Source organism: Enhydra lutris, unplaced genomic scaffold (assembly GCF_002288905.1).
Source record: "Enhydra lutris kenyoni isolate GAN:26980312 unplaced genomic scaffold, ASM228890v2 scaffoldscaffold33, whole genome shotgun sequence".
NCBI classification, from domain to species: Eukaryota; Metazoa; Chordata; class Mammalia; order Carnivora; family Mustelidae; genus Enhydra; species Enhydra lutris.
Genome location: NW_019154117.1, coordinates 3,609,858 through 3,630,654, shown reverse-complemented (window position 1 = coordinate 3,630,654; position 20,797 = coordinate 3,609,858). Strand labels below are relative to the sequence as shown.

General features: G+C 53.2%; 1 protein-coding gene across 1 annotated transcript in view; it reads left to right on the top strand.

Annotated features, from left to right (window-relative positions):
* LOC111153512 (WNK lysine deficient protein kinase 2) overlaps window positions 1-20,797 on the top strand; it is a 161,801-nt gene that overhangs the window by 46,526 nt on the left and 94,478 nt on the right. Inside the window, exons 10-20 of the mRNA XM_022512572.1 lie at window positions 922-1,130; window positions 3,120-3,251; window positions 3,607-3,798; window positions 4,958-5,539; window positions 7,593-7,886; window positions 8,368-8,417; window positions 9,202-9,370; window positions 9,457-9,573; window positions 9,809-9,979; window positions 10,224-10,269; window positions 10,764-10,883. Of these exons, the coding sequence (XP_022368280.1) occupies window positions 922-1,130; window positions 3,120-3,251; window positions 3,607-3,798; window positions 4,958-5,539; window positions 7,593-7,886; window positions 8,368-8,417; window positions 9,202-9,370; window positions 9,457-9,573; window positions 9,809-9,979; window positions 10,224-10,269; window positions 10,764-10,883 (2,082 nt within the window). The remainder of the gene's footprint in view (window positions 1-921; window positions 1,131-3,119; window positions 3,252-3,606; window positions 3,799-4,957; window positions 5,540-7,592; window positions 7,887-8,367; window positions 8,418-9,201; window positions 9,371-9,456; window positions 9,574-9,808; window positions 9,980-10,223; window positions 10,270-10,763; window positions 10,884-20,797) is intronic.

The following is a 20,797-nucleotide window of genomic DNA, read 5'->3' as shown; positions in this document are numbered from 1 at the left end:
AGTTATTTTGATGTAAAGCCAGCAGGATTCCCTTTTACTTCATTTGCTTGAATTATAAATGGACATGGATGCTGGCATCCTGGAAGGCGCCAGTGCCCGGTGTGGGGGTGGCAAGTCGCGGTGTGTGTGTGGTTTCTGGAGATGCCATTTCATGCAGGGTTTTGGTGTCCCTGCTTGCTGGCCTGGTCAAGGGGGCGGCCATCTTCCCAGGTGCACCTTGGGGAGGTGAGCCTGTGGCTGTGGGCTATGCCTCGGGTGCACGTGGCTCCGTCCATGGTGGCCCACTTTGATGGACTGTGGGCACAGGTTCAGGGGAGGCTGGCCTCTAGGAGGCCTCCTGGGGCTGCAGAGCCTCTGGTTTCCCAGGCCAGCCTCCCTGCGGGGTGGGGGCCTTGTAGCCCCATTCTCCAGCCGGGTTAGACCCAGGCCCGTGGCATGAGGACCAGGTTTGGACCCAGCTCTTCCTGCTTTGGGCTCTTTGCTGTGGTGGTTAAGGTGGTCAGAGTCCCTCCCTGTGAAATACAGGTGACCCTGGCTTCTGCTGAACTGGGCACACCCGCCGTCAGCCTCCTAAGAGCTCACTGAGCTGTCCCTCCCCAGGCCCAGGTGGGGGTGGGTGAGGTCCCTGTGTGTGGCCGGGGTGCACACAGCTGGGCTTCCTTCAGAGGACTGTGTGAGGGACCCACCTGGGATTCGTGGCACTTACAGGGGTGGCCCCCAATGCCAGGTGGTGTTGGGGTGGGGCGCCAGGGTGTCTCTGTGTGGGTTACAGTCCCCTCCCCCTGCCATCCTGGGATCGATGGTCTGGAATGACGCGCACTTACGACTCGGGGGGCCAGGGGACTTGACGTTGGCATTCCTGCGGCCCGTGCAGAGTGCTGTGGGGTTGTCTGCTCTGAACTGTGCCCTTGTGCTCCCCAGCGGACAGCACCTTTGACAGCGGCCAGGGCTCCACGGTGTACTCGGACTCGCAGAGCAGCCAACAGAGTGTGGTGCTGGGCTCGCTGGCGGACGCGGCACCGCCCCCCGTCCAGTGTGTGTGCAGCCCCCCCGTGAGCGTCAGCGTCAGCGATGGCCCTGTCCTGCCCTACAGCCTGCCCTCGCTGGGGACCTACCAGCAGCCTGCCGCGGTGAGTCGGCCTGCCCCCCGGGCCCCACGTCCCACAGACCCCACGTCCCACGGGCTGTTTGGGCTGCAGCGGCCTGCGGTCAGGCCCCGAGAGGGCCGTCCTTGTGGGTCACTGCAGGCTGCAGCATGTAGGAGACCAGGAACGTAGAGCCCAAGGGACAGCTGGGCCTTAGAGCTGTGACAGAGCCAGCAGGGTTTCGTCCTGCGGCCGGGCTGGGGCCGCAGAGGAGCGTCCAGGCCGCGTCTACCCCCAGGAGGTGTTCAGTGTCTCCTGGCCGTTCTCTACCCGATAGCACGTGGCCACTGAATGTTGGAAGCAGGAGAGCATCGGGATTGTGGGAAACGGTTCAGTGACATTTGAAAAACCAGGGGGGTGGTTCGTGAGGAGCAGCCCCGGGGCGGGGGACCCAGGTGGAGCTAGGCTGGGGGTCGTGCAGGGATTGCGCCTCAGAGCCTGTGCTCATCCCAGAGGAAACATGTTCCCCGTTCCCCGGTCCCAGGAGGCCTGCCGCAGAGCGCCGGCCCTGAGTGAGCGGTGGAGTGTCCGGAGGGACAGTGAGGCCTCCAGGCCCCTTCCCGTCCTGTTGCTGCCGGAGCCCCGTCCCTGTCCCCTGGGGCTGGCCGGTCCCCCAGGAAGAACAGCCAGCGCCCTTGCCTCTGCAGGCCGTCCCAGACTCATTTCTAGCTGCTGTTTGTGGCTTTGCTGGTTTCATGAGATGAAACGAGACACAGTTCTAAATGGTGGGAGGAACTCGTTTAGGAAAAGGCAGATTTTCACCCCTGATTGAGGCTGGTTGGCCTTGAGTGGCCAGTCCCAGGGCAGAGCAGGAATGTTTCACTGTCCTTCATTACTCCTAGGTGCAAGGTCAGGGCTTCCCTGGTGGCTGTGTACCCTCTGCTCAGATCCTTGCGGTGCTGGGCAGGGGACACCCCACATGGGCGAGGCCAGAGTTTACAGGCAGTTCCCTGGGACAGACGGGGCGGGGGGGTTGTGGGGGTGGGCGGGAGGGTTGCCCTGGTGATACCCACCATCCCCTCCCACCCCCACGGGGTGGCGGGTACCGGTGGAGGTGTCGGCACACCAGCCACTCTGAGGCCTCCGGGCTCCCGAGCTACTGCCTCCCTCTGGGCCTGGGGCTGCGGCTCCTGTGCTGTGGTCTCAGAGAAATGTCCCTCCCTGTGCTGTTCTCATAGAGCACTTACTGTGAAGGGTGAAGGAGGGGAAGGTCCCAGCTCCCCGAAAACCAGGGCACTCCCCGGGTCAGCACGGAGGCCTGGGCCTGCTGCCCCAGATGCCCTCCCCGTGTTCAAACCTGCTTCCTCCGCGGTCGCAGTATTTCCAGGTCTACCCCAGAAAGAGGTCTTGCCTGTAAAGATTTCAGTCTGTATCAGCAGGATCAGGATTCTGGAGAACAGAGCCCAGACCCCTCAGTAACCCCAAAGTGAACACATTGTCAGTCAGTTCCTTGATAGCATCCAATATCCACTGCTCAGATCGCGGCCTCTTTCTTGCGCTGTGTCCGCGCTGCCACGGGCAGCAGGGACTCGTGTCTGCCGCCCAGTCCTCCTGGTAGCCGCACTGCTGGGCATCCCGCCTCTGTTCCCCTCTTTGTTCACATTTTTTTGTGTGCTGTTTGTGACGCATCTGCGTGCGTGTTTTATCCGGACCTAGAGACGGAAAGCAAGGTCATCTGTATCTCTCTCCCACCGATTGTTGTAACCAGTGTCCCTCCCTGGTTCTGCAAAGTCCCTTAGGCCATTTTTTTAAATGATTGCATAATATGCCACAGAGCTGAAGTTCCAGAACATTCCTTGGCTGGGAGTAGTGGCCAATCTCAGGGGCCTCCACATCTCACTTTGTGCCTAGGGAAGAGTCCCTGTTAGGGTGACAGGCATGGGGAATGAGGGACGGGCCCCAGCAGCTGTGGAACGCAAGCCGGGTGGGGGCCTTTGGGCAGCTGGTAAGCATGGTTATCCGTCCTCTCTGCAGCCTGGCCTGCCAGTGGCCTCCATCCCACCCCCTGTCCACCCTCCGCTCCCACAGCAGCATTTCCCGGAGCCGGCCATGAGCTTTGCCCCCGTGCCGACGGGCCCAGGCCAGCATGTGCCCCCTGGCCACCAGGTAAGTGTGGGCTGCCCCTGCCCAGCCCCACCATAGGTGCCTCGGTTTTTCCCGCTCTGGGTGGGTGGCAAGGTCCGCTGGCCCAGGGTCTGTGGGCCTCCTGGTAGGCCCCCTTTGCCTCTTCTTTAAGGTTCCCTGGGGCCTGAGGTGCAGATGGGAGTGGGGTTCCCGGGTCCATAGCACTTGGAAGGGCACTAGTTGCGCAGAGGGATTCCCCCGGATCTGCGTGTCTCGGGCTCCAGGCTGGGTGTGCGTGTGTGAGTGTGAGTCGATTTTCTCCATCATATCTAAGCACGTGGTGGGAGGGGGTGTATCAGCAGGATGCTGGTCTGAGAGAAGACCCCCCTCTCCCCAGCCTCCCCCACTGGCCCAGCCGGCGCCCCTGCCGCCTGTCCTGGCCCCACCATCCATGGGCCCTCTCCCGCCGGTGCCCCCCCACCTGCCTCCCTACCTAGCTCCGACGTCCCAGGTGGTGGCCCCCGCTCAGCTGAAACCCCTCCAGATGCCAGCAGCGTCTCTGCAGCCGCTATCTCAAGTGCCTGCTCAGGTACCTCCCGCCCCGCCCCTCCCCTCTGGCTGGTCCCTCTCCGGCCTCTGGGCTGCAGATGCTCCTGGGTCTGTGGGTTGGGACCGCTTCCTGGGGATGGGGTGGCCATGTCCACCTGCCCTTGGCATCTCCCAGGGATGTCCAGGTCAGGGAGAGGTTTGGTCCAGGGTCAGGGCCAGGGAAGAGCATGGCGCTACGGCCACCATCTGTCCCGGCGTCCGCCAGGCTGTGCTGACGGTCATCCTGGGATGTCTGCGGCTTCAGGTGATGGGTGACACTGGATGGGTGACACTGGATGGCGTGTGGTACCCGGGAGCCGTCTCCCAGGCTGACGCCGTCCATGGCTTTCAACTCATGGGTCCTTCCGATTGTGGACCCTGGCAGGACACAGCCACAACGTGCCACCTCGTGTAGGAGTTGTGAGTGTCCCTGAAGTTTGTGGACACCACCCAGAAGCTTCCTACCACCGGGCCTCACCCCAGCACAGCCACGTCGGGTTGTGTTCACTGTCTCGCTGAGTCCCCGCTTGCTCTCTGGTACACAGACGTTGGCTCAAGGACCGTGGCTGATTTGTGATTGTGCAAAGGCGCGTCTCATGATGACGCTCGTGCGCTGGCCACCAGAAGGGGTTAAAGTGGATCGCTGGAGACTCTGAAATGTCGGACATGCTCCCTCCAGGAATCAGACGCTGGGGGTCTCCAGGATGGAAGACCAGGCATGGAAGGTTCCAGAGCTCCACTGTGGGAGAGGCCTGCTCCCCAGGCCCCGCGGCACGGGGGCATGGCCTCCACGCGTGGGGGCTCAAGGACATGCTTTCCCTGACTCAGCCCGCCACAAGATTTGGTCTCTGTGTGTGTGTGTTTGGATCTTTTTGGCCAATCTGCAGGCTCGGACGGTCCTGGCTCCCCAAATGAAAACGTGCTAGAGCCACGGAGCTGCTGCTCCCTGCTACGACCACTTGGACTTCAACCACTGGCTGTCATGGTAGCCACCCGTCAGCACAGGGTGGACCGCAGCGTCGTGGCCCTTCCGTGGCACTAGGGGGGCTCTCCGAGGTCCCGTTTGAACTGGGTTTGTGGTCCGGTTCCTTCTGGCAGTGTGGGTGTGCCACGGGTGGGACGGAGCTCTGGGGTTGCTGAGGTGTTCCCGTGTCTTTCAGGTGCCTCCGCTTCCTGTGGGGCCCCCCGTTGTGCCCCCCATCGCGCCCCTGGCCTCCATTGACAGCCTCCCTGCAGCTCTCCCTGACCTGCCAGCCGCCAGTGGGCCCACCGTGCCCGCCCCCTCGCAGTATTTCTCTCCCGCCGTCATCTTGCCCAGCCTCCCGCTCGGCGCGGCCGCTGCCCCCCTACCCTCATCGCCAGCCCTGCCTCTGCAGGCCGTCAAGCTGCCCCACCCCGCTGGGGCGCCAGTGGCAGTGCCGTGCCGGACCATTGTGCCAAACGTGGCTGCCACCGCCACCGCCATCCCTCTGCTGGCCGTGGCCCCGCAGGGTGTGGCCGCCCTGTCCATTCACCCTGCCGCCGTGGCCCAGCTCCCGGCCCAGCTACCAGCCCAGCCCGTGTACCCGGCGGCCTTCCCGCAGATGGTGCCCAGCGACATCCCACCATCTCCCCTCCACGTGGCGCAGACCGTGCGGGCCACCCCTCCACAGCCGGCGCCCCCCACCCTGCCACAGCCCCACCAGCCTGGCCTCGTCCGCCCTCCTGAGCAGGCTGCTCCGGCCAGTGGGGCGGGAAGCCAGGTAATCCAGCTGCCACGTCGGGCCTGCCCTCTGGGTGCTGGGAGATGTCTCTGGCATCTAAGTCTAAAGCGTGAGATCCGGGGGGCAGGGGGTGGGAGAGTAGGCAGCCGTGGTCCTCGGCTGTGGTTTCTCTGGAGCATGTAGTGTGTTGGCCTCCTCCAGAGCTGTGGGAATGGGCGTGACTAAGGGTTCCGCCATCGGGCCTTTCCGAGGGTCAGTTGCAGCCGCTAGTGATGGTGGGGGGTGCCTGGCCATGGTGGGGGGCGTGCCCGGCTGTGCTGGGCGTTGCGGCACCGGCCCTCCCTGGGTGGGGGTCTGGCAGCCTCGGCATGGTGTTGTCTGCTCCGGTGTGGGCTCAGCAGCCAGGCAGTGAGGCCGACCGGGCTCTGTGGGGCACAGAGCAGACAAGGACGATGTCCAGGGTCGGTGGGACTTCGGGCTGCTTGTCATGCTGACAGTGACGGGACGAGGGTCACAGGCCCTGCTGGATGTGCAGGCCTCCCCAGGGCTCCACACACCTGTAAGCCCATACATGGTTTCGAGCTCCAGGGCTGTTTCCCAATCTCGTGCAAGGCGAGGAGCTGGAGTGGGGGCTATTCACCTGGCCCTATCCCCCACCTTGCAGCCTGTTACTTGGGGCCCCCCCTACCTTGCACCCTGTTTTGTAGGGCCTCTCACCTGGGTCCCCCCACCTTGCACTGTGTTTCCTGGGAGCCTCTCACCTAGGGTCCCTCACCTTGCACCCTGTTTCCTGGGGGCCTCTCACCTGGGCCCCCTGTACCTTATAGCCTATTTCCTGGGGCCTGTCACCTGGGACCCCCCCCAAGTTGCACCCTGTTTCCTAGGGGCCTCAGAGGCCCCTTGAACCTTGCAGCCTGGTTCCTGAGGCCTCTTACTTGGGGGTCCCCCCACCTTGCAGCCAGTTCCCTGGAGCCCCCCTCCAACTGGCTCTAAGCCTCAGCCACTGTGTGCAAGCAGTAAGCCCTTGGCCTTCTGAGCTCGGACTGCTCTCCTGTGTGGTGGGACCAGTAGCTGCCTTGAGGCTTCGTGGTGGAGAGCCGTCCCCAGAGCATGTGGAGGTTCCGGGTGTCATTCTGCACTGATTCCTCTGGATCTGGTCTGGAACAAGACTCCATGTGCTGAGAGCAAACGGGCTCTCCGGGCTGTTGACGCTCAGCATCTGATTCCAGAAGGGATTGATACTTGGTGAAGGGAGGGGTCGTCTGGGTTGACGACCAGATATGAGGAGCGCCACGGTCTGGCACGGGGCTGCACAAGCACATGCCAGGTCCGTCACTCGGGCTAGCCTGGGTTAGGTGCACAGGGTCGCTTGCCCAGGCAGCGGCTGGAGGAGGCGTGGTGTGCTCAGAGGTTGTTGGTCAGGCCTGGCGGCCTCCCCACCATCTGTGGCTTATTGACGCATTGGCCCGGCCGCCTCACTGGCTTCCCCGTGCTGAGAGCAGACGCCCCTGAACACAGCAGCCGGGGGTCCTTCCAGGGCAGACAGGCTGCTGGGCTGCGGCGCCCTGGTGCTGAGCCGTCCCCCGCAGCAGGGCCGACAGCAGACCTTCCCGTTCCTGACCTTGTCCGGAGCTGGGGCGGGATGGAGGCTCCCACTCATCCACGGGGGACCTGCCTGCCGCCTGTCTCAACCATCCCACCAGGAGCTTTCACAGAAGGGACTGTGAGGAGCCAGCCCACGGAAGGCCGAGGTCCCCGGTCCCTCTCCTATGTGGCTGACAGGGCTGGGAAAGGACGCAGCGTGGGGGTCAGGCCCCTCGGGTGGCAGTGGAGAGCCGTATTTGGTGCTAGGTACATGCCAGCTGTAGAGCCCCAGCTGGCCTCAGCTACGGGTTCATTAAAGAAGCGTAGTTTTAGGTTTGCTTGTATGCAAATAGGGACCTGAGAGTTTTTGCTGAGTCCGTGTACCTACACGCTCAGGCTATGGGTGGACTGGAGCGGGACAGCCGGTGTGCTCGCCTGCCTGGTACAGGACCCTTGGCAGAGGCGTGGCTGGCCCTCCGACTTGCATCCCTGTCCCCTGTGCCTCCAGATCCTACTTGGCCACCCACCTCCATATGCTGCTGATGTCACCGCCCAGGTCCCCATGGCGCCTGTGCCGGCCACCGTCCTCTCCCCACCTCTGCCAGAAGTGTTGCCGCCTGCTGTCCCTGAGTTGCCTCAGCTCCCCAGCTCCCTGGCCCCTGCAGTGGTGGTGGCATCTCAGAGCCTGCCTGTCCAGACCGCCCCACTCCTGCCACCTGCTACCCAGCCACCGCCGCCCACCGGGCCCGGGCTTGCCAGCCCCTGCCCACCTGTGCAGCTGACGGTGGAGCCAGCGCCAGAGGTGTGTGCCCCTGCCCTCCGGGCTCAGCCCCTGACACCTGACCCTAGTGGCCCCCTGTGTAGTGATGTCACAGCTCTAAAAGCCACAGTGCACTCAGGAAGGCAGAAGTGTGTGCCCTGGGATGGCTGTTGTAACTGTTCTCTTCTGTCTCACACATTACCCTTTCCTTGAAGGCATCTAGCTGGAGACCACGATGTTTACACGTGGATTTGCAGGGCCTTCCCTTGGGGGCAGTGGAAGGCCCGTGGCAAGCCTCCCTGGCCCTGTGTGCTCCCCGTGGGGAAGATCAACGTGGGGTAGCATATTGGCCAAGAAGAGGGGAGGATCTCGACTTTTAGGACCTGCACGAGATAAAAACCCTTATGCCTGCCTTGTGTGGTTGGCTTTCTGGGCTGGGGACAGCAGCTGTCTGAGGGGGGACAGCAGGCTGGGTGCCGCTGTGCCATGGTGACCCGTCGTCCCATCTACGGTTCTGTTGCAGGAGCAGGCCTCCCAGGACAAGCAGCCCGGCCCCCCGCAGAGCTGTGAGAGGTAACGGCTGTTGGCCCCGTGGACAGTGGAGGTGGCCACAGGCTCACAGTCCGCTCAGCCCACCCACTGCGACCTCACACAGACCCCGCCCGTCTGCCCCTCATGAGTCAGGCCCTCTAGACGCATTTCCAAGCCTGACTTGGTCCTCTGGGGTCTGGCTGCCATGTGCTCCCTCTGTGTCCTGAGTCCTGGTGCCTGTCTGTGGTCCCCGGGATGTTCTAGAAGGGAGAGGCAGTGGACAAAGAGTTAGCAAGCCTGGGGACCCGGGGAGGCTGGGAGAGCAGGGCAGAGTATGGCCCAACCTTCCAGATCCCCAGCACCGTGGCTGCTGGCCACCTGTCCTCTCCTGGTCACAGAACATGTCAGCCGGGGAGGGATTGGATGCAAGAAATGGCTGTGTTTCCCAGTGCACTAGCACCAAATTCAGTGCAAATCCTTCTCAACCCTGCTGTAGTCCCAGGGGGTTGTCAAGTTTTCGTTGCAGTTACACAGATGGGGAAACTGAGGCACAGGGGAGTATTTTTCCTGATTTTGTCATTTGCTGTGAGCCTGTGGGGCCTGTGTCACAGGTCAGGATTCAGGCCAAAGGTCCGAGGTCAGACAGTGCTTGCGTTCCCATGACCCCAGTGCCACCCAAGACGGAACAGCAGAAGGGGGTGGGGCCCTAAGGTGGGGTCAGGGCTGGCTCCAGGCCCTCCAGGTTTTCTGGCTGTTTCCTGAAAAACCACGCTTCCCACGTGAGACTGGTCCGCAGGTTGCTGTCACATTCTCGGTTTTCACACAGCTACGGAGGTTCTGATGTCACCTCTGGCAGAGAGATGAGTGACAGCTGTGAGGGTGCGTTCGGCGGGGGGAGGCTGGAAGGCAAGGCCACCCGGAAACATCACCGCCGGTCGACGCGCGCGCGCTCCCGCCAGGAGAGAGCCAGCCGCCCCCGGCTGACCATCCTGAACGTGAGTGGCCTGGCAGGGAGGGCCCGCAGGCGCAGGGCTCCCCAGACACGGCCTGCTCCCGGTCTCACCACCTGAGTGTCCCGTAGGTGTGCAACACGGGCGACAAGATGGTGGAGTGCCAGCTGGAGACACACAACCACAAGATGGTGACATTCAAGTTTGACCTGGACGGGGATGCGCCTGATGAGATCGCCACCTACATGGTGAGGCCGGGTGTCTTCCTGGGTCAGCAAGGCCGTCTCCCCCTGTCCGTGGGGCACGCGGCTGCCGGCCTTCCCCAGCCCCTGGCCCCTGGCTCTCTGCAGAGCCGGCCCCCCAGCTGGGGCTTCCTCCTCGGGCTGAGCGCGGCGCACACGTGAGGCAGACCCGTCAGGGACGCCCTGGCGCATGCCCCTGCCCGTGGTGCGTCCCCCAGCAGGGCTGCCTGTGCTGTTGCAGGTGGAGCACGACTTCATCCTGCAGGCCGAGCGGGAGACGTTCATCGAACAGATGAAAGACGTCATGGACAAGGCGGAGGACATGCTCAGTGAGGACACAGACATTGACCGTGGCTCCGACCCGGGGATGAGCCCGCCGCACCTCAGCACCTGTGGCCTGGGCACCGGGGAGGTGAGTCCCGGGTGTGGGGTCCCAAAAGGGCCAGGGCTTGCTGATGCCCCAGGCCTGCTGGAGGCGGCTGCGGGTCACGCAGAGTCCGGTGAGGCGGCCGTGGGGTGGTGCGGTGAGCACCTTCAGTTCGGTTGGAAACGTCTGAGCTTCAGAGGCCCCTCGGGTGTTTTGAGGCCACAGTGTGTTTGGCAGGAAGTCCTTGTTTCACGTGCTCTGCTGACTTCTGACCCTTTACCTCCGCCAGGAGAGTCGCCAGTCCCAGGCAAACGCCCCTGTGTATCAGCAGAACGGTACGTGTGCCTTCCGGGCCCTGCCTGCCCGCCAGACCCAGCGTGGAGGAGGCATTTCCATCCCCCTTCTTCCCATGTCTCTTAGCAGGCATTCCGTCAGACCCTGCTGCGCGTGTCGTAAAGGGGTCTGGTCATCACACGGTGTGGGGGGGGTTGCTGCACTATGGGGTGAGCATCTCCCCAGGTGTGGGGCTGCTGTGAGGGGCTGGGTCTGGCGCTGGTGGGGCCGAGCATGCCAGGGACTCCCCGCTGCTTCCTGTTGTCCCGGCTGGCGTTACCCCCTTCGCCGACAGCACTGCAAGCATCCCAGGAGCTCAGCCATGTTTGGGGGTGTTGTGTGAGCCCAAGGCTGCCAGTAGCCCGAGTGGGCTGCAGAAGGCCCCCCCCCAACTGACTTGAGTTCCCCAGGCAGGTCTGGTGCTGATGGTGAGGGGTCCCATTGGTCATGGGAGAAATTCACCAGTCTCTCCTGCTGTTTTGGTCCCTCTCCATAGTCCTGCACACAGGGAAGAGGTGGTTTATCATCTGCCCAGTGGCTGAGCACCCAGCGGCGGAGGCCCCGGAATCCTCACCCCCGCTTCCTCCGAGCTCCGTGCAGCCAGAAGCCAGCCAAGGTAGGAGCAGCTGGAAGTTCCAAGCCTTTCTCCCCAGTAACTTGGGATGCTGGTGCTCCCAGTGTGGTCACCTTGCAGCCCAGAGTAGCCTGTGGACCACATCATGTCTGCATCCGTAGCCTGGTTTTCTACCTAATGAGCCCCGTCAGGGTGGCGCTCCGGCTTGAGCCAGTCCTTACCTTCCTGATGCAGGTGACACACCCGGGCTGCTCAGGTGTGTGCTGGGAGAGCTCTGCCCTCGCTTTCTGTTACCGGTGTGGGTGTGTGGCTCCCACATCTCACTCCTTCCCACTGTGTGACCCACCTGTAGCGACCTGATCCTTCTGGCTCTACTTGCTCTGGAGGGTGGGGTGTGTGTGTGTGTGTGTGTGTGTGTGTGTGTGTGTGTGTGTGTGAAAGTCCCTTTCAGTGCCAACACTCTGATTTTAGAGGGTCCCTGAGGAAATCCGCCCGATAATGATGTGCCCCCACGTGCACAGATGCTCGCAAGCTTGCCCTTGGGGCTGTCGCTTAAATCCTGATTCTTTGGTCCCTTGGGAGGCTGAAAATAGTCACTTGAACAGATTCTGGGTTTAATTCCCTGTAAGCTGGCAGGAAAAAGTTGCCAATTATGTAACTTGACCTAACTTTGTGGCACATTTGTGAAAAATATTTGTGAATCATTTTTCATTTCGTATTGTGTGTTTCCCATGACTGCCGTCATGCTTTTAGAGGTTTTTTCTATGGGGAAAGGGTCATCCTGGTAAGAAAATCCCAGCAGAGCCAAGAATAGGTCTGGTGACCTCAGATAAAGGGTCAGGTCCAACCTGGGGGAAGGATCGGGGCAGCAGCATCGTCTGCAGAGGCTCCATTTGCAGTAAGCACGCACTCAACGTATACTTCTTGACTTTAATGCATACACACACGGTTAACTGAGGGGAGAAAGACCCTTCTAGACATAAAGCTGATTTTTGGTGTGCGGCAGGGATTCACGGGACGTGCCCAAGGTAAGCCCTAGTTCCTTCTTCTGTGCACTGATCTCAAGAAACTTTTTGGAATCTGTTTATTAAAAAAAAAAAGGTGGGAGTGGGGAGTTAGCTACTTCCAAGCATGGCAGATCTGTTCATTTGGGTGAACCGTTCGCTGAAGGTGACCAGAGAAGCGGGAAGAATTATAAAGATCGTTGGCTTGAAGGTATTTGAGCATCTCAGGGCCGTGCAGATCAGGCCAGGGCCCAGGGTGGGATGCAGACCAGGATGCGAGGGAGCCCGATGCTAGTTCTCTTCCCCTGGGGGCAGCTCCCGTTCCTGTAGGGTGACTGAGAGGCTGAGCACTGAAGCTTCTGCAGTTCCCCAGCCCAGAGAAAAGGGGCGGAGTCCTGTTGGCAGAGTGACAAGACGGGCAGAGAGATGCCCGCATTGGGGTGATCTCAGGTGGCTGCTGTGTGCTCAGGCAGGGGCACTCCAGTCCTTTCCGCAGGAAGACAGCACCGCTCTGGACCTCACAGTTGTACAGCTTTATGCACACACTATTTGACTCGTAATAAAAAATAACTAGGCTGAGAATCCTGGTGCTGGGCAAGACAGAGTGTGCACAGCACACCAGCCCTTCACTTACTGAGCCTAGCTATATGCCGGGCCCCGGGCAGGGCTCAGCTCTCTGAGACTTGGGAAGTAAGTAGCAACAGGAGGATGGGGAAGTGTGCCAGAATGCCAGGGATTCCTGGGCTAGTGGTGAGCTTAGCATTTCCCTTCGGTGCCTCCTGACCCGAGGTCAGGGCAGCGTGAAGCCTGGGGGTGAGTGCTGGGTGCAGCAGGGAAGCTCCAGGAGACGCCTGCTAGTTTCGGCTTGCAGAGCAGGAAGAAGAAGGAGCTCCTGAAGCTCGGAGCATGGTGTGGATCCCTCGCTGTTTTCTCTGCCCTTCGCTTGTGCCCGAGCCCACAGACAGTTCTGAGCGGTAGCAGTAGGAGCAGGCGCCAACACAGTGATAGGGGAGAGCCCTTCTCTCTGCTGGGTGGAGCCAGGGCTCAAAGGGTACAGAATCAAAATCCACTGCTTTTTTCCCCTTTCTGTTCAGCCACTTGGCTCTGCTCAGTTGTGGAAGTGGATGGTTCTCTCTAGGGAGTTGGAAAGGGGAGTCCCACGGGTCAGGGAGATCATGAAAAAGGAAGAGCTTGGGAAAGTAACCCCATAAAGTTGTTGATGAACTCCTGGGTTCACCCCTGACCTGTGTATGTATGGATCTGATTCTAATTAGCATATAATAAGCTGAGAACTGAGTTGATGGCTAGACTGGCCCCTGAGAGCTACACACGTTTCAGGTCGGATTAGAACAGCACAGGCACTGAAAACCAAACTGACGCTATAGCCACAGAAGATGAGTTCTAACTCGCAGCTTAAACCTAAGTAGGTCAGCTGCTTGCTAAAGGAACAATATCAGCCAATCACCACAGGATGTAAAGAGACTGAGTGTCTCATAATATTTAAAATCCAATCCAATCTGATCCAACCAGTGCAATCCAAATACTTATCAAATGAGAAACCATAAAAATGCCAACTTGCAATGGAAAAAGACAGCCAACACTTGGCAGTAGCAAGCTAAAATAGATGTTGGGATGATCCCACAAGAATTTAAAGAAACTATTGTAAATATGTCTCAGCAAGCAGTTACAAACATTGTTAAAACAAATGTAAAGTGGAAAGTACCCGTGAAGATGTGGGATACAAAGAGGAGAGACATGGAAACTTGAAAACTGAAAACTAAGATACCTGAACTAATCAGAACTTAGAAAAAAATGAACAGAGCTTCACGGGCTGTGGAACAGCCGTGGAGATCTAACATTTGTGTCAACAGACCCAGAAGCAGAGGAGAAAGAGTGCAATGCTGAAAAAATATGAGGAAATAATATGGAAAACTTCCCAAGTTTGGTGAAAGACAAACCTGTAGATTGAAGGAGCGGAATGAATCCCCAAAAGGTACAAACCCAAAAAATTCCATACCTGGACACATCATAAACTGCTGAGAAATAAAGATAAAAAGTGGTGAAAGCAGCCAGAGGAAAATGATGCAGGGCCTGGAGGGAAACAGTGGTTAAATGACTGCAGATTTCTCACCAGAAACCATGTAGTCCAGAAGCAAGTAGCACAGCATTTCTGAAGCATTGAAGGAAAAAAACCTATCAACTCAGAAATCTGTTTTCAGAGAAAATATTCCTCAGGAATGAATCAAGAAAAATTTCTAGGTTAACAAAAACAGAATTTGTTCTATAATTTGTAGAATTTGTGCTCTAAAAGAATTGGTAAAGATCTTCAGACTGAAGGGAAATGATAGCAGAAGAGACACTTGGAACACAAGGACTGCAGGAAGAAGAACAGAAATGGTAAATATCTAGATGAAAGTGATAGACTTCTTGAGTTCTTCAAAACAGGTTTGATGCTGGTAACAAAAAATTATAATATTGTCTGACGGAGCTTTTAATGTATGTAAACAGAATAAAGAAACTATGGTAGGAGGGGGTGAAGTGCCTTCGAAGTTGAAAGTATTTCTACATTCCGACTGAAGTGGTAAAATACTGATTCTAAGTAGACTGTGGAAAGACTTGCTAATTTGGATACATTTTATTCCCTTTTCTTGTCTGATTGCTATGGTTAGGATTTCCATTACTGTACTGAATAAAAGTGGTGACATTAGAGATCCTTGTTTTATTCCTGACCTTAGGGGAAACGCTTTCAGTTTTTCTCTGTTGAGGATGATTGGCTGTAGATTTTTCTTTTCCTTTTTTAAAAAGATTTATTTCTTTATTTTAGAGAGGGGTGTGGGGCAGGGAGAGAGAGAGAGATCTCAAGCAGATTCCCTGCTGACTGTGGAGTCCGATGTAGGGCTCAATCTCATGACCCTGAGATCATAACCTGAGCTAACCAGGAGGTGGACACTTAACCAACTGAAACACCCAGGTGCCCAGGCTGTAGATTTTTCATATATGGCCTTTATTATGTTGAGGTATGTTCCTTCCAAACTTTATTTTGTTGAAGGTTTTTATGATGAATGGATGTAGTGCTTAGTTTTGTGCTTTTTCTGCATCTACTGAAATGATCATATGGTTCCTACTCTTTCTCTTACTGATGTGTTATGTATCATGTTGATTGATTTCCCAATATCGAACCAACTTGTAGCCCAGGAATAAATCCCACTTGATCATGGTGAATGATTTTTTAAAAAAAATGTACTGTTGGATTCAGTTTGCTAGTATTTTGTTGAGGATTTTTGAATCTGTGTTCTTCAGGGATACTGGCCAATGGTTTTTTTTTTTTTTTTTTTTTAGTGTCTTTTTCTGGCTTTGGTATCAGGATAATGCCGGAATGAATATGGAAGTTTCCCTTCCTATTCTAGTTTTTAGAATAGTTTGAGAAGAATAGGTATCAACTCTTCTTTAAATGTTTGGTAAAATTCACCTGTGCAACTAACTACCTGGTCCTGGGCTTTTGTTGTTGAGACTTCTGTTTGTTGGGAATTTTTTGATTACTGATTGAAATTCTTTGCTGGTAATCTGTCAAAATTTTCTGTTTCTTCCTGAGTCAGTTGTGGAAGGTTATTTTTCTAGGAATTTATCCATTTCTTCTAGGTTGTCTAATTTGTTGACATATAGTTTTTCATAATATTCTTTTATACCTGTTTTTTTCTGTGGTGTTGGTTGTTACTACTCTTCTCTCATTTGGGGTTTATTTATTTGAATCCTTTTTTTCTTGATTAGTTTGGCTACAGGTTTATCAATTTTGATTTTTTTCAAAGAACAGATACTTGTTTCATTGACCTGTTCTATTTTTTAGTTTCTGTATCATTTGTTTCTGCTCTAATTGTTATTATTTCCTCCCTTTTGCTGGTTTTAGGTTTTTTTCTTCTAGCTCCTTTAGGTATATGGTTAGGTTGTTTATTTAAGAATTTCCTTCCTGAGGTCAGCCTGTATTGCTATATACTTCCCTCTTGGAACCACTTTTGCTACATCCCAAAGGTTTTGAAGTATTGTTTCCATTTTCATTTGTTTTTATCCACTTTAAAATTTCCTCTTTTATTTCTTGGTTGACCCATTCATTGTGTAGTGGCATGTAATTTAACCTCCATGTGTTTGTGGTCTTTCTGTTTTTGTGTTTTGTTTTTGTTTTTTTTTTTTCCTTGTGGTCGACTTCTAGTTTCATAGTATTATGGTTGGAAAAGGTGCATGGTATGACTTTGATCTTTCTGAATTTGTTGAGGCTTGTTTTGTGGCCTAATATGTGATATATTCTGGAGAATGTTCCATTTTCACTTGAATGTGTATTCTGTTTTAGGATGGAATGTTCTGTATGCATCTTTTATGTTCATCTTGTCCAGTATGTCACTCAAAGCCAATGTTTACCTTGTTGATTCTTTTGTTTTGATGATCTGTCCACTGATATAAGTGGGGTGTTAAAGTCCCCTACTATTGTTGTGTTATTAGCAATGAGTTCCTTTATGTTTGTTTTTAACTTTTCTATGTGTTTGGGTGCTCCTGCATAAATATTTACAATCGTTGTATCTTGTTGGAGTGTCCTCTTTATTATTATATAGCATCCCTCTTTGTTTCTTGTTGCAGTCTTTGTTTTAAAGTCTGTCTTGTTCAAGGTAAGTACTGTTGCTCCAGCTTGCTTTTAACATCCATTAACAGAATAAATGTTTCTCCATCCCCTCATTTTCAATCTGCAGGTATCTTTAGGTCTGAAATGAGTCCTTTGTAGGCAGTATATATAGCTGGGTCTTGTGAGGTTTTTTTGCTTTTTTTGTTTTTTGTTTTTATCCATTCTGTCACCCCTTGTCTTTTGATTGAGCATTTAGTCCTTTTACATTCAAAGTAACTATTGATATATATTCATTGCCATTTTATTGTTTTGTCATTTCTGAAGATTTTCTCTGATCCTTTGTCTTTTTTTCTTTTGTGGTTTGCTGGTTTCTTTAGTGATATATTTGTATTTCTTTCTATGCTTGGCATATTTATTAGTCATTTTTTACATAGGGTTACCATTAGGTTTGCATGTAGTATCTTCTGCCTACAGCGGTCTATATTGTCAATGATCATTTAAGCTTGGACCTATTCTTTACTCTCCTCTCCACATTTTAGATATATGGTGTCATACTTTACATCCTTCCATTTTATGAGTGCCTTGACTGCATTTTTACAGAAATACTCATATTTACTGCTTTTGTGTTTCCTACCTTAATACTGTCACTCTTGGTCTTCTTTCTACTTAAAGATTCCCCTTTAAGGTGCCTGGGTGGCTGAGTGAGTTAAGGCCTCTGCCTTTGGCTCAGGTCATGATCCCAGGGTCCTGGGATCGAGCCCCGCGTCGGGCTCTCTGCTCAGAGGGGAGCCTGCTTCCTCCTTCTCTCTCTGCCTGTCTCTCTGCCTACTTGTGATCTCTGTCAAATAAATAAATAAAATCTTTAAAAAAAAAAAAAAAAAAAGAAGATTCCCCTTTAATATTTCTTGCAGGGCTGGCTTAGTGGTCATGAATTCCTTTAGCTTTTGTTTGGGAGGCTTTTTATCTCTTCTTTTGTTATGAATGATAATCTTGCCAGATAGAGTATTCTTTTTTTTTTTTTTTTAAGATTTTATTTATTTATTTGACAGAGAGAGAGAGAGACAGCAAGAAAGGGAATACAAGCAGGGGGGAATGGTAGAGGGAGAAGCAGGTTTCCTGTTGAGCAGGGAGCCCAACGCAGGGCTTGATCTCAGGACACCGAGATCACGACCTGAGCCAAAGGCAGATGCTTAACAGCTGAGCCCCCCAGGCGCCCCTAGAATATTCTTGGTTGCAGATTTTCCCCATGTAGTACTTTGAATATATCATGTCACTCCATTCTGGCCTGCAAAGTTTCTGCTGAAAAATCCCCTGATAGCCTTATGCAGTTTTCCCTTGCCTGTAACTGTCTTCTTTGTCTCACTGCTTTTAATATTTTTTCTTTATCACTATGTTTTGCCATTTTAATTATAATATATCTTGGTGTGGATCTGTTTTTGTTGATTTTGATGGGAGTTCTCCTTGCCTCCTGGATGTGGATGTCTGTTTCCTTCCCCAGATTAGGGAAGTTTTCAGCTATTATTTCTTCAAATAAGTTTGTGCCCCCCTTTTCTCTCTCTTCCTCTTGTGAGAGTCATATAATACAAATGTTCTTACATTTGTTGGAGTCACTGAATTCCCTAAGTCTGTTCTCATTTTCCATTATTCTTTTTTCTCTCCTTTGTTCAGCTTGATTCCTTTTCATTATTTTGTCTTCTAGGTCATTAATTCATTCTGCTTCTTCCAGCCTGCTGTTCATTCCATCAAGTATGTTTCTCATATGTTTTTGTTTATGGAACCCTTTTGTCTGCTATGTTATCTCTGTTAAGGGTCTCAGTCATGTCCTCTATTCTTTTCTCAAGTCCACTGAGTAACCTTATGATGACTGCTTTAAATACTCCCTCAAGCATGTTACTGATATCTGTTTCACTTATGTCTCCATCTGTGGTCTTTACCTGTTCTTTGATTTGGGATAAATTTTTCTGTCTTATTATTTTGTCTACATCTGTGTGCCTGTTTCTCTGTGTTAGGCAAGTCAGCCATGTCTCCTCTTCTTGAGGGTAATGGCTATATGAAGAAGAGGTCCTGTAGTGTCCTGCAGTGCAATGTCCTCTCTTCCCCAGGGTCTGGCACCTCAGGGAGTACCTCCTGTGTATGTTGTGTGGGCTGCGCTGTTGTGTCCTGGCTGCTTTATTTTTCAGGCCAGTCAACTTCAGAGGTTCTCTTTGTCTGCTGTGGGCAGTGTTTGGTCCCTGGCCTGAATGTGGAGTGTTTTAATTAGATGTGCTCTTGTCTGCTTGTGAAAGGACACTTGCCACCACTGTTGCTGGAAGAGGCCCTGCAGAACTCCCAAGTTGGGAGATGCAGTGTGGGCAGGGGATTGGGCCAGTCTTCTGGGGGAGGGAGTCCACTGTAGTGGGACTGAGACGGGTATAACTAGGAAGTGCATTTTTTCTGGTGCATGGTCGAGAGTGGGGCTTGGTGTAAGCAAGTTAGATAGTGACGGTCCACTGGTTCCTGCAGGTGGCCCTATGCTTAAGTGAGGGGCGGGGAAGGCAAATGGCGCTGGAGAGTTCCTTTGTTCCTAGAATGGTCTCTCTGTGAATGATGCCTATTTGGGATGTGCTCTGAGATCAGCACACACCCTCCCCACTGTTCAGATCCCTGTTTCCACACTGTCTGAGGGTAGTCTGCCTGCCCTCTCTGTGAGAGCAGCTTAGCACTCTCTGGGCTCTATTCCAGCCAAGCCCACTGACTTTTAAAACAACGGGCTTTAACCCCTGCTGGTTGCAAGAACTCATGAAATTTCGCTCCTCTCACTTTCCAAGCCGGTTGCTATGGGAATTTGTTTTCCTCCTGCACTCTCACTTGTGCTGGTCTGTCTCATCCATCTGTGCGACCACGGCTCCTTTCCTACCACTGCAGCCACTGTGCATTTCTCTCCTGAGTCCTGTCTCTGTGCTTCCTACCTCTTCATATGACCTCTTCTCTACCTTTGATTGTGATGTTTGTCCTACCAGTCTTCGGATAGATTTCTGGGGTATTTAGGATGATTTCATAACTAGGTATATTTATGGGATTAGGTGAGCCTGGAGTCCTCCTACTCCACTGCCATCTTTCCATCTTGAATTCTACCAAACATTTTTTTAAAAATTAGTACCTGTCCTTTTTAAACTATTCCATAAAGTTGAAGAGGAATGAATGCGTTCAAACTCTTCCTGTGAGGCCTGCATTGCCCTGACACCAAACCAGACAAAGACGCTACAAAAACAAACAAACACATTACAAACCAGTACCTTTGATGCACATACCGCAAACTGAATTCAGCAATACATTATAAGAACCATTCACCACAATCAAGTAGGAGATGAGAATGGTTCCACATCTATGCTCCATTAACAAAAGAAATGATAATCGTATCAGTAGATGAAGAAAAATCATTTGACAAAATTCAGCATCCATTTATGATAAAAATTCTAAACCAAGTGGGTATAGAAGAAATGTACCTCAACAGATTCAAGGCCACATGTGACAAACCCACAGGTAATGTCATCCTCAGTGGTGAAGAGGTGAAAGCTTTTTATCTAAGATGAAGAATAAGACAAGGATGTCTACTCTCATCACTTCTATTTAACATAGTGTTAGAAGTCATAGTCACAGCAATTAGGCAAGAAAAAGAAATAAAAGGCACCCAAATTAGAAAGGAAAAAGTAGAAGAATCACTATATGCAGATGACCTGATGCCATATCTAGAAAACTATAAAGACTCCAGCAAAAAAACTATTACAGCTAATGCGAGCACACCTCATCTTCTTGTGTGCTTTACTGCATTTCACAGATGCTGTCTTTGCAGACTGAAGGACTGTGGCAATCCTGTGTCAAGGAAGTCTTTTGGTGCCGTCTTCCTAATGATATTTGCTCACTTTGTGTCTCTGTCATGTTTTGGTAATTTTTGCAATATTTCAAAGGTGTTCATTATTATTGTATTTGAATTACTGCATTCTCACAATAAAACTTGAATGGATGAGGAGTTACTTTCTATGGATAAGCAAAGAAAAGAAAGTGGTTTCTTGAGGTGGAATCTACACTTGGTGAAGATGCCATGAAGACTGTTGAAATGACAACAAAGGATTTAGAATTTTATTTTATCTTTTATTTTATTTTATTTTATTTTTAAAGATTTTATTTATTTATTTGTCAGAGAGAGAGAGGGAGAGAGAGCAAGCACAGGCAGACAGAATGGAAGGCAGAGGCAGAGGGAGAAGCAGGCTCCCCGATGAGCAAGGAGCCCAATGTGGGACTCGATCCCAGGACGCCGGGATCATGACCTGAGCCGAAGGCAGCTGCTTAACCAACTAAGCCAC